The sequence below is a fragment of the Ochlerotatus camptorhynchus genome, unplaced genomic scaffold (assembly GCF_037179485.1).
Source record: "Ochlerotatus camptorhynchus isolate MF236.1 unplaced genomic scaffold, CSIRO-AGI_Acam_v1.1 ptg000070l, whole genome shotgun sequence".
Classification (NCBI taxonomy): Eukaryota; Metazoa; Arthropoda; class Insecta; order Diptera; family Culicidae; genus Ochlerotatus; species Ochlerotatus camptorhynchus.
Genome location: NW_027040560.1, coordinates 6460915 through 6474654, shown reverse-complemented (window position 1 = coordinate 6474654; position 13740 = coordinate 6460915). Strand labels below are relative to the sequence as shown.

Here is a 13740-nt window from a genome sequence, read left to right as displayed (position 1 = left end):
TCACCGACTTCGGGCTCTGGCCAGAACGAACCTTCCGGCTCGAAAACGCACACCACCTTCCAGCCAACAGCGATGGTAATACTATGCCAGAATGCAAGACCACAATGCACGACGAAACCAAAACAACCAGCGTCGTCGAGAACACTCACTGAAGTGCTCGATACAAATTCGGATTCGGTGAGCCTGGTGATGTACCTCCACGCAGCAAATCAAACGAAAATGAGACGGACGAATCGTCAAAAAGCCCCGCCGTGATGACGAAGACGACGGGAAGGCTGAGTAAAATATTTTATAATATCTCTCACGTCCTGCAACGTAGCTTCCATCAATATCAACACCTTCACAAGTCCGGCGAAGCTAAACGTTTTGCGAGCCTTTGTCAGCAGCCAAAACCTCGACATTGTGTGTCTGCAAGAGTTGGAGAACGAGCAGCTCTCATTGCCAAGTTTTGTCGTTGTCACTAATGTGGACCAAGCGAGGAGGGGAACGGCGATCGTGCTGAAGTCGCACATCCAGTATTCTCACGTCGAGAAAAGCTTGGACGGTCGACTGACTGCTTTAAGATTGCAGGACGTCACTCTTGTCAACGTCTATGCCCCCTCGGGTACTACGCAGCGTGCTGCTCGGGAAGAATTTTTCAACGGCACTCTTGCCTACTATCTACGCAATCGCACCGAGCACGTAATTCTAGTGGGCGATTTCAATTGCGTGCTTCGCCCATGTGACTCATCCAGCCCGAACACAAGTCCGTCGCTCAGAACGACCGCCAGCAACTTAAGCTTCTCGACGTATGAGAAAAACTGTGCTTCACCTTCGTCAGCAGAAATGCAAGATCCCGTCTTGATCGTATTTACGTGAGCACCGGGCTACGCGATCACCTACGAGAGGCTTATACTCACGTTTGCTCGTTCTCCGACCACAAAGCGTTGACACTCAGACTCTGCCTTCTCCACCTCGGACGTGAACACGGTCGTGGATTCTAGTCCCTTCGCCCCCACCTGCTGGCCGACGAAAATGTGGCGGATTTCCAATACCGGTGGCAATATTGGACCCGTCAGCGCCGAAACTATGCCTCATGGATGGAATGGTGGCTGTCGTATGCTAAGCCCCAAACCAAAACATTTTTCAAATGGAAATCGCGAACTGCTTTCGGCGATTTCCATAACGAACATCAACGACTCTATATCGAGCTACGGTTAGCATACGACGGCTACTATCAAAACCCAGCGATGCTACCAACGATCAATCAGATCAAAGGAGAGATGCTGTCACTGCAGCGCAACTTCTCGCACATGTTCATGCGCATCAACAAGACGTACGTAGCAGGAGAATCCATCTCCATCTTCCAACTGGAAGAACGGAGATGAAAACGAACCGTCATCACTCGGCTACAAACCGAGTATCGCGATACCATCGATGAGTCTCATGCGATCGAGGAGCACATGGTGGATTACTTTTCCCGCCTATACTCCGAGGAAGAGAGGGCAGATGATCAGAACACGGAAGCCGGCGCCGGTTGTGTAGTGCTAAGCGTGAATGCTTTCTAACACCCCAATGGGTCTGGGTTCAATCCCAGTCGAGGTCGGTGGGATTTTTCTGAGGCATAAAGTCTCTGGTCACGTCTTCCTTCGGAAGGGAAGTAAAGTCGTTGGTCCCGGCCCATGTGTGTTGAATGGGTGCGATATCCTACGCATTTGTGGAAGCTGCCTTCCTTCACATTCGATTGCCGTCAATGGATGGCAATCGATGTCCGTCGGTGATTGGCACTAGATTGCGGAACAGAGACCGACGTTAAATAAAGGAAAGATCAGAACACGTTCGTCTGCGAGAATGCCATACCACCCAACGATGAGTTAAATAAAGCGTGCACGAGTGAGATCACCACGTCGGAGATTCTCGCTGCAATAATGCTGGGTTTAGACAGGGCAAATCAATTGATCAACTGAGTTGAATTCAATTGACTTGAAAAGTTGAGCCTGGTTCAACATTTTTTTTTCAATTCAAGTGAGTTGATCAAGTCCGTTGAATGGAATGGTTTACACGTTCAATTCGCGTTCAAGTCAGTTGAATTCAACTGACTTGATCAATTGACTTGAGCCGTTGTCAATGCACCTCTTCGTGCTATACCTCCATCCACTGATTTGCAGACTTGAACAAGCGTGCGGGAGATCTGGTACCTTTCCTCTATACTACCACCGCTTGGCGAACACATATCAAAAATTACGTCGAGGATGGGTACTTTCCTGTGGAGTGGGATGGTCGCCCTGGTACCAATGTTGCAGATGGCGCGCAACCGCGAGCATGGTGGTTTGAAGCTGCAATTACCGGCGCTTAAGTGCAAATCGCTCGCCATCAACCGGCATTTGCGAGAGATCGATCCCTTCTTTTACATGAAAATCCCCGCCCCAGTCCCCCAGGAATCATCAAAACTATTTTCCCGAGAGAAAATATTCAGATAATCCCGAGCAACCTGATTCTCAACATGACTACCCAACTAACAATTTTAGCTGCAACTCAGCTTATACAGGCAAAAATTAGCTGCATAAGGCAAATTTTGGCAGTATAAGCTAATCTGCAGCTAAAATTGTTTGTTGGGTAGTAAGATCCAAACTGAAATTATGGGAACTCTCGAATTGCTTAGCAAGTTTCTGAGCTTTTTCCAAATTTGTAATCAAAATTTTACCACCTTCTGCGCTTCAAGCTGGAATAGGCTTTTGAGGTTTTTTTTTTTCAAAATTTTTGTGAGTTTCCAAAAGGGTTTGGAACTCGGGTCTAATTTAGAAACATTATTTTCAAAAGTTTTGTTCCTCAGGGTAGAGAATCGCTTTTTAATTTGTTTTTGCAAATCCCGCCAGATAACTTTCATGGCAGGATCGCGTGTTCTTTGATATTGTCTCCTACGGACATTTTTAAGACGGATCAAGAGCTGAAGATCGTCGTCTATTATAATTGAATCAAATTTAACCTCGCATTTTGGCACTGAGGCAGCTCTTGCTTCAACTATAGAAGTAGTCAGAGATTCAAGAGCACAATTAATTTCATCTTTGGTTTGCAAAGGAATGTTTGGATCGAAGTTATATTCCATAAATGTTCGATATTGCTCCCAATCAGCTCTATGGTAATTGAAAGTAGAGCTGTTGGGATTATAAATTATTTCTTGGGATATTTCAAAAGCTACTGGAAGGTGATCAGAACCGAAGTCAGCATGAGTTACCAATTGGCTACAAAGTTGACATGAATCAATAGTTGAGGGATTTCTTGCAGAAGAAAAGCATGTTGGGTTGTTTGGATATTGCATAGCGTAATAACCTGCAGAACAATCATGAAACGAAATATTACAATTGGAATTGCTTTGAGCATTATTCCATGAGCGGTGTTTTGCATTAAAATCACCAATAATGAAGAATTTAGACCTATGACGGGTAAGTTTCTGAAGGTCACCCTTAAGAAAATTCTTTTGCTGGCCTACGCATTGGAATGGCAAATAGGCAGCTATAAACGTAAGTTGTCCAAATTTTGTTTCAACAGAAACACCCAAAGTTTCAAAAACTTTGGTTTCAAATGAAGAAAGAATTTTATGTTTGATTCGTCTATGAACATTGATTGCAACGCCACCACAGGGTCCATCAAGAGCAAGACAATCATTTCTATAAATGACATAATTTGCGCCCTTCTTGACCTTATGGTCAGGTTTAAGGAACGTTTCAGTTATAACGGCAATATGCACGTTATGAACTCCCGAAAAGTTTAATAGCTCGTCTTTATTATCTTTAAGGGATCGAGCATTCGAATTTGAAAGATTTAATGCTTTAAAATACATTGCTGAATTTTAAAGTCTTGACAATATTGTTTGCAAATTTTACTCCAGTTTGAATAGCATCAAACACGGAGCTAGATTTAAGCATATCAGAAATCATGTCAATTAATGATTTCTGTAAAAATTTCATTTTAGGGGCAGTAATGCTTCCTAAGTCAAAATTATCAAAATTTCCGTTAGAATTACTTTGGTTAGTATTTTGATTTCTACCCGCTGCAATAGCAGCATAGGTAGCTGCATTAACTCGCTGAACATTGTTAGCAGCGAGGGGAGTAGGTATAGATGAAAAATTTGAAGCAGGTTGTTTAGTTCACTAGACTTGAAGTGAACTAAGTAAAAATCATAAGAAATCCCGTTGCGCGAATCGCCAGGACGGGATTTCATTTTCATTTTGATTACTTGGAGTGGCACAACTCCAAGTAATTTTGCCAGTTCATCTTTGATCTGATCCAGGGATTCACCACTGGGCAGTCCTTTCATGACAACCTTGAACACACGTTCAGTTTTGGCGTCGTAAGTAAAAAATTTGTGCTGCTTCTCAGTAAGATACTTGAGAAGACATTTAAATCCGTCCAAGGTTTCAGCCAATACACGGCATTCACCCCGACGTCCAATTTGTAGTGAAAACTTAACTTTCACGAAGTTCAAAAGTTCCATGCGAAGAGCATGGAAATCGGAAGTGGTTATCACAATAGGGGGAATCTTTTCCTTCTTGGTATTAAGCCGGGAAAGTTAACTAGAATTTTTCTTGGATGATGGATCATTCTCATCATCCGTGAGCAAATCAAATTGATTGCTCAAATTAATTTCATCAGAAGGGGGATCAAGAGTTTGCCCCTTTCTTTTGCGTTTAGGCGCCATGGAGGCAGTAAATTTTTATCCAAATTGACTCCCAAGCAGATTACTCTAAGAATATGAAGGATCAAAGAGGAATTTTCCAAATCGATATCCAAGAAGGATTACCTTGGGTAGGGTCCAAACAAGGATCGAAGGGGAATAAGAGTTGAACAAGCTAGAAATTTTACAGGTTGAGCACTGAAAAGTGCTGTTTTAATTTGTTGTAGTTTTAGGTAGTAGTAACTCTTCCTTCAGCAAAAAGCAAATAGATCCGCATGGCAAGGGAACACGATGCGGACTGAAAAATCTCATTCATTTTTGCGTCAATGCCTAAGGTTCACCAGGTTACAAAAACTGTAATTTAGAGCATTCCCATATATTGATATCCAGGTAGTTCCAGGAGATGGATGCTTGTTTTCATTGATGGCTCCATACTGAGATAAGAGCAAGCATGGCGGAATGAAAACAAAAAATCAACCATCGCATCGATTTAATTATTCTACTTTTGATAGCACCGATTTTAAAATTTAAAATCTTAAATCTCCGAAGATTGTTATTCCAAATCTGTCCGATTATCTTTAGATGCCGAGACCTCATCTCGTTTCCACTTCTAAGAAAAGGAAATCAGATTATTTCCGATTTCCGAATCGTCCAAATTCGAAACGGTTAATCAAAGAGTCCCTCTCTTGTGAGGCTCTCCATCCAGTCAGTAGTGTGCTATCGATTTTCAATCCAAATGTATTCATCCTCGAAACAGATATAACTCCCCCCCCTTCCTCTTCCTCTTTCACTATACTGAAGTCCCGGATATCAGAGGCATTGCGATCTAAACTATTTCCCATCTCCGATTGAATCTGAAAACGTTACGGGTGGTTCCTAATGATCTTCTTCTTCGCCTGCGTATTCCGCCTGTGCACATGTATAGGGAAAAAAAGGGAAACCATCAGGAACGAAAAACGAAGCTTTTCGATTTCGATTTCCATCCACCATCCGACGCGTTGACTACGCAAAATTGGATCACCCTCTCTGGTTTCTACAAAGGCTGATTTTTATCACGCAAATTAGTCCTCGAAAACTTTTCCAGTTTTCCGTTTGCAGTCCATCGGTTCCCAAAGCTCACTCACTCACATCGAAGTAAGCGCTTTCGGTAGTCGTTTTTTTTTCTCTTGGCATGCTTGTGCTAAAATATCATTCAAGTGTCGAAAAAAACAGTGAACTACTTACGATATATCCCCAAAAGGAGCGAAGGCATCTTTCAGTGTCTGCGTTTCGATTTCCGGACTTAGATCACCGACAAATATGTGATAATGCTCTGGAAGTAGAAGAGAATAAGAAGGTGAAATCGTTAAAGGGAACGTAAGTAAAAGGATACAAAATAAATTGAATTAATCTCTATCGTCTGTCGGTCGTGTGTTCTTTGGATTGCTGCAGTGACCACGCTGCCTGTCTGCCAAACTTCTGCTCCCGTGTCGTCCTGGTGGGACAGCCGGTAACGAGAAACACCAAGAAAAATTAGGATTTCCCGGCCGAGGACTGACGTGGGCTGTGCTTTCGATTCATTCGTTCTCGGAACGTGGGAGACCAGGAACGAATAAAAGAATTTCTGTCTAGGAGTGAGACACACCGTGTCGGTAATATCGTTTCGATTGACTGTCTGTGATAAAAGGAGTTGGTTCGGCGAAAGGTGTTGAGGAATGTGGAAGAGGAAGGCACCGAAAGCAGCCCCAGTAAATAAAACAAGCTAACCGCCGTTTGTGGAAAACACGGGTGAAATAAAATAAAACACATTCCGATCCTTTTTGTTATCATTCGGGTTTTTGTTATTGGTTCGGCCTGTTGGACACGGAATGCGACAGGAATTGGATCCTGCGAATCTATACCCCGCATTGAATAGACGGTTGACCACCGTGTGCAGAGGAGAGCTATTAGGCTGGAAAATAAATTGAGGTACGATATGTTCAATTTGTATTTAGATTAAACAATAACAAATAATAAATGCGAATGAATGGTTCGATTGTGTTCGTGTGTGGGCCGAGAGAGAATGAATGAGTTCGCACCGGTCCGGAGGCTGTCGCGGTCGATGGAAACCTGATGCATTGGTGTGCAGCCTTGCTTGCTACCTACGGCCCGTTATGTGATGCAACGTGTGATATGCATAAAATTTTCCACCAGACCACCCTGAGGCGGCACTTCAATAGCGAATTACACAATTTCGCAGTGGGTGGGTGGGCTGGACGAACGAGATGGTTGGTGGAAGTTTGCCCCGGAACGGAAGTGCTGGTGAATTCCAATTTCGGACAAATTGATTGTAACAGTTTTTGCTCCGTTGAAAGATTGGTTATTTAAGGTATTCTTTTTTCGATTTAGGATAATTTATTTGAGAGTTTGTGTCACAAATGCAGACTGCTGCTGAACAGCGTTGTAATAAACGTACAGATTTATACATTGATACAGCTTAGCACAGCAACGCAAAAAATACATATCATATGAACTTTGTGGCTCACGGTGAGCAGGTTGCCGATTTCTGATATTGAAATTTTCGGAATAAACAAGTGCACCAATGTAAATTAATTTAGCCAATTCATAAAACCAGGATACACATCTGCTTTGGATCGGCCTTGTGAGAACTCTGGATGATGAATCTAAATTAAATTCCGACCCACGAGCCCAAATGCAAAAACACGAAACTGCTGCATAGAAGTACGCCTGTTTGGCAGAAAGCGGCAAAACGGTGTTCCCTTCAGCCACTCTCTCCCTTGTCTGCCCTAGTCTGACTCCGTGATAAATATTTACTGCCCTTTTGCGGTGCGGTCGAATCGATATTAATCCAAAAGACTAGTGCAAACTGACCTGCGAAGCAGAAAAACGGCACACTTCGCTAGCAAAATCCCAGGTACCAGCCAAACAAGCTGTGATTTCGTTCAACACTCCCATCCCCACCCTACGACGACGAGTCTAGCTATTTTCACCCGCTCGCTTACTCATCTAACCCAAGCACGAACTCTAAAATAGAAAAAAAGAGCACAATTAATTAATTTAAATCACAACAAAACCGTCACCAACTACGACCGCCACGGCACGAACCTTGTCCCGTTCCTCTTTCGGAAGAATCCTTTTTTTGTACTTCTTCAGCACTGCGGTGTCCTGATGGGCCGTCAGCCCCATGGAGCTGGAGTACCACCACCCACTTTGTGCATTTTTTCCCTCCTTTCTCACCGCTCGTGGAATTCCTAATGAGGAAAATATTAATGGCTCTCATTTCCCCCCCTTTCCCCCAGCCACTCGCACCGGTTATCCACGGAAGGACATCCACCGATGAGGTGAGTTTATCCTCTTGCTGCAGATTCAAGCAGCGACCTTTGGGGAATTTAACCTCGGTTCACACGGCAGCAGAGTGGCACCTTAACAGCCCGTTCGAGCACAGAGGGCTGTGGTCACATATTCGCACTCCCGATCCCGGGTGGGGGTGTGACACCGAAGAAACCTGAAAATCCTGCTCTTTAATTCAAGCTTCAGGTGTATAAAAAAATCTCACTCGCCAGCATAATGCATAATTGAGCAAGTGGAAATTGGCAAAAACTTCCCTCCGTGCCCGCATGGCGTCCGTCGATGCGCTAACCAAGCCGAGCGGAGGGTACTTTCCGGCCATAAATATGACCGTTATGACGTTTCCACATTACACGGAACATGAGATGAATATTAAAAAAAAAAAACAGGGTGATAGAGAACTTTTTTTTTATTACTGTTGTTATTTGTTTTGTCTTGCCGGTCAGTAGGTATATGGCAAGGCAAAAGAGGGATAGCCGCTGTCTCCGTTGACCTAACACTTTTGGCTGCTGATGGTCATCACCTTCCTGGTATTACTACTGGATATGTGGGTGGTTTCCTTGGGGAAATCGTCGCTGTTGCCGATGATGGAGAGTGAAATCGTCGAGGTAAGTGAGGCCAACAGCTGCCCCTTTGAATTCGGGGAGAAGTAAGCAAAATAAGAATGCTCTCCCATTCAACGGTCCGTGTTACATATTTGAATATTTACGATCGGTTTAATTCGACAGGGAGAGGCAAACATGACAGTGGTTGAAAGTGGTAGGGAGGAGGGTAGGTTGGAGTTTGGCCACAGGTATCCGACCATCATCACCGACCATTCGGGTTTCGGCGCACGAAATGAACGGTTGAGAGGGAGAGAGTGAAAAAGGATTGACCATACCCTCATAATAGCGCGGTGATGTTTAGATATGGCCCCTATCCTAGATGCTTGTTTCGAAGTAGCAACCGGCTAGGTAGTACACGGGAGGGACTGTGGAACGTGGATAAATGAGTAGCAATAAAGGGAAACGTTATTTGAATACCCTTCTTCTGTGCGGTAATGGTGGGGTTCTGGATTCAATTTTACTTGTTTTGGCATTTTTTTTAACGTCCAAATCTGAAGGCAAATGCAAAAGGCAAATTTGAGAGGAAAATGGGGTTACTGCGCGTTCCTACCTGTATGTGACAAGAGAGCCGAGAATTTGAAAATTAGCCGGGAAAACCGGGAATTTGAAGGGAGAACTGGGAAAACCAATAAACCTTAACATATTCCAACAAGCGTTGACAGTTGAATAACAGGTCACTTTTTAGTGACTTGGTCACTATTTTGAAGCCAGTCACTAAAAAGTCACTAACGTCACTATCAGTGTTGGCAAAATCAGAAATCAATTGATATTTTTTCGCTCTCATATTGATTTTACAAGCTCCTTTGATATTGCGAGACTATTCATAACGTGCAAAAATCAAGCTGAGAGTTGACTCGACACAAAAATGATTCCATTGCACATCGTTTACTTAGTAAGAGAAAGCATAGTTTGCTATCTCTTTTTAATCTTCACCGATGGCAGACACGAAATGACTGCTGCCAGCCGTTATGGAAGTTTCGGTTGCATTCGGGTGTAAAGCAAAAATCATTAAACTCAATCTCACCACAGTTTGGTGAGATTTACAGTTGGTGAGTTTTGTTAGCTCGATATTCCGAGCTGCGATATCACAGCTTGCAAAATCAACCGCAGTAGTTTGCTTGTTGATTTTTGTCTACGAAAATCAAGCGTGATCGTAGGCGTTGGTGAGATTTGATTTTTTGATATTTTCCCAACACTGGTCACTATTTCCCTAAAAATAGTCACACTTTTTCACTACTAAAATGAAGTGAAATTTAAAAATATCAACCAAATGTTTCAATTGAGTACTTGGCACTAAGAAAGTTTACAGTAGTTTTAACAAAATATTCATATATTTTAACAAATTGAAAATTTTAACCCGGGTGACCAGTGAACCGCAAAACTTTAGTACACCAGGACAACTATTGGGAAATGCCTTCAATTTCGCTTGAAAATCGTGGAAAATATACTTCCTTTCCCAAAAGATACATTGTAAACCTTGGAAACTTTCCAAAGGTATTTGTCTGTGATAGATTTTCAAATGTATTTCAAGGATGTTTAGAACTTTAAAAAATCTAAAGTAAATGGTAAGAGAATTTTAAATGATTCGACACCAAGATATATCAGTGAAACATACCCAAGTACAGACTACGAAAATCTCATGTAAAATTAAGTGCTCTGAGGACCGAATCTCCGCTTAAATCTTAAGCCAGGTTTACCAATATAGTTAAACTTTACTTAACACATACGAGCGTCACTTTTGATTATTGTTTAAATTATTAGAGACGCAAAATTCAGCTCCGAAACAATTCCAATATAATTGAGAGTACATTTAAACGAGTGTTCTGAGAAGAATTCTATGATGATTGGAGGAGCATTCTAGGTCCAATTTTAATAAGAATTCAAAATTAGATCTGAAATTTTACTTAAGGGAGTTCTGATGAAAATTCCATGAAAATCCCGTGACCTCCAAAGATGGTCTCTGCGGATAATTCTAAAAACATTCTGGGATGATTTCTGAAGTTACTTCCAAGAGAATTCTAAAGAGTTCAAAATAAATTCCGAGAGGAATTCCAGTTGAATCGAATCTTGAGGGTTCAATCTCAAAGAAATTCTGAGAAGAGTTTCATAGAATAACTGTGATAGATTTTTGTTTTGAGAATTCTGAGGAAGTACTATATGAATTCTAAAGAGAAAACGAATTGAATTTCCAATTGAATGCAGGGGAGAAGTCCAAGATTATTCTGAGCAGAAATTTATGAAATTTCTGAAGTTAATTGCATGGAAATTTGAGGGAGAATCAAATAAATTTAAAGTGGGTCTAAGGAAGGAGCCTTCATTGAGTTCCTACAAGAATCAATAAAAAATCTTATCATGTGTTATTGTTTCATGCGTGAATTTAACGATTTACATAGTCGGAGATACTTAACGTCAAATATCAGACTTGAAGTGCAGATTTTATACGATAGATGAGGAGATTAAATTATAGAGTTGATATCTCCGTTATAGTACGGCAGTGTGAAAATTGTATACACAAAGTAAAAAGCGAGCAAAGGATAATTTTGAGGAAGGTTCGAATAGGGTATGTTGAAAACAATGGCGATGGGCATCGATCTTTCAGCAGAGCAAATAAAACGTACAATTGTAATATTTGCCACATGCTACAAAGCTGTAATATTTATATAATTAAAATACACATCAAAATACCATACATTACAGTACTTACAACTTCGGTGTTTTCTCGCATTGGAATAGCCAACAGAGCGATTAGCTCTTCCAATGCGCCCGTGCCGTCACTTGCTTTCACTGATCTATTGCGACTGTGATCATTGACAGCACAGGCGTGTCAGAGAAAATCCCGAAGAACGACAAACAAACACACAACAATATCACCCATTCCTCCAAGGGGTTCGTCGAGCGGTTGCAAACGCAACAGGGTAGTTGTTTACGTCACATGACGACTTGAGTGTGAAACAATCGATAGAACTGTTTCCGCACATCGGAGTCCTAGAGCAAATCGGCGATCATCCCTTTTGGCAGGGAGAAACACCCCTCACCATCTCTCATTAACGGATGAGCTTGGTAAAGGAGATGCTCTACTCGATTCGTACCTTCCTCAAAATTGTCCTTTGTTCGCTTTCTACTTTCTACGCTATATAAAAATTTCACACTGCCTTGCTATAACGGAACTTTCATCTCTTCGTCTAGCGTTTCCAACTATGAAATTTCCTAGAATTTCAAGAGTGCAATATTATTTTTGTAAATGCTTATTTGCCTCTAAGTTTAAGAGAAAATGAATTATTCTAAAAAAGTTCTTGAGATCATTCTGAAGAACTTCTGTGCAAAAGTTCTTAGCGAATTATCAAAGTTATCTACCTAGATATATCAAAATTTTAAACATTTCGAACGCAGAATCAAATTCAAGCTTATTAAAAAAATGGGAATTACTATTTGCTAGTCATCATGTATAACGTAAGCAATAGTAAATTATTCAAATCACTTCAAATGCTCTTCACAGAAGATTCCGTTGTGAGATTCGATTAAATTAGAGGAATTTATTAAATTTGATTTTATGTTCCATGACATAAAAAGTTTACTTCAATACCAAATCGTATTTGAATTTTTGAGTAAACATATAAATGGTTACTTATTTAGTATTTACAAGTCATTTGGTCACTATTTCCGTAATTTTAGTCACTAAAGTCACTACTATTATATCGCATCAGCACTACCAGCCCTGGAATAAGAGTTTGAGCTTAATCATGCAAAAATATGCTTCTTCTGCTAAAGAATGATTCAGCTCTTAATGATCACTAACCTCTAATTACTTTCCAAATTTACGCAAAACTTCCATTAGAAATTCTTTGGGAACCGGAAAAACCTGGAAAGCCGAGATTTAGAAAAGTAACCGGGAAATACTCGGGAATGTGTTTTTTTTGCACCAACTTATTATAAAGTTTGTGTGAAATGAATTTCTGATATTACCATGATATCTGAACCATGAAGATTTCAACTTTTTTTTTTTGTTCTTCTATTCCATAATTATCATTGAATTTTCTTCACTACCCTTCGAACTTTTCTCGTACCTTGGAATTATCTTCGGAATTACCATGAAATTTCGCTTAGAATTTCCTCGCAATTCAACATAGAAATCTTTTAATACTATTGACGTAGGACTACGTCTTTGATTTCTATAGGGGGGTACACTTTGTGAAAACCGAAAATGGAACATGTAACAAATTAAGAAAGATTTTGAGCTTTAATAACTCAGCTGTCCCTGGTTCAATTTCAATAATTTTATCACCAATCGATCAGAAATATGGCTACAAGAAACTATTGAAAAACTGGTAAATGTCCAGCATTGTCCAAAAGCGTCGAATTAACTAACAAATCCACCGATTACCTACATGCATATGCTGCTTCCCCAGCACAGTCGTCAGAGAGTAGTAAGTAGACGAAACAAGTCGAAGTGGCATTCGCCTCCGATCCTCGGGCACGTGCGAATAGGGAGGATGGAATTGCGTAATATTTTGCACACTCATCGCCATATTCAGAACCAAACGCAAATTCTTCGAGATAACCACCATCCGTCGTCTGGCTCGCCGTGGCGATGTCTGACGTATCTCCGGTCTGATTTACGAAGTGTGCTGAAGGTGTTCCTGAAAAATGAGATCCGTGATGCTGTCACCTACACTAAACACGCCAAGCGTAAGTGGCCATGGATGTCATCGACGTTTTGAAGAACAGATACGCACTCTGTTTGGTTTCGGAGATTAAATCATCACCAACTTTGGCAACAAAATGGCTCTTTTCAGGGCCACCAAGCTTATTACAGTAAAGAGTTGGAATAGAATTCATCTGCCTGTTTGTCCATATTCAGAACCAACGACCACACAACATGCTCATGTAATCAAATTGGAAGCAGGGGTACAAATTATTTTGATCAACCTTGATCAACTTTGAATCGCCACGGCCGGATATTTTCGATGGAAGAAGCAACATATATATTATTTACCACACCCTCAATGTGTGTGTAGTTTTTGGAATGAACTGCGCGGTGAGATTAGATCACTCTACACTGGTGGGAACTACCCAAGCAACACAGAAAACATCTCAATTCTTTTATTTTTTTTATTTAAGTTTCCCATAAATCCCTTAAATGAAACAGGAAATACA

At 41.2% G+C, this 13740-nt stretch overlaps 1 protein-coding gene across 3 annotated transcripts in view; it reads right to left on the bottom strand.

Moving 5' to 3' along the window:
* LOC135697463 (cytotoxic granule associated RNA binding protein TIA1) overlaps positions 1-13740 on the bottom strand; it is a 1329144-nt gene that overhangs the window by 262452 nt on the left and 1052952 nt on the right. For all 3 annotated transcript variants that reach the window (XM_065217205.1, XM_065217206.1, XM_065217204.1), the window contains one exon: positions 5879-5966. In XM_065217205.1, coding sequence (XP_065073277.1) covers positions 5879-5966 — 88 coding nt within the window. The remainder of the gene's footprint in view (positions 1-5878; positions 5967-13740) is intronic.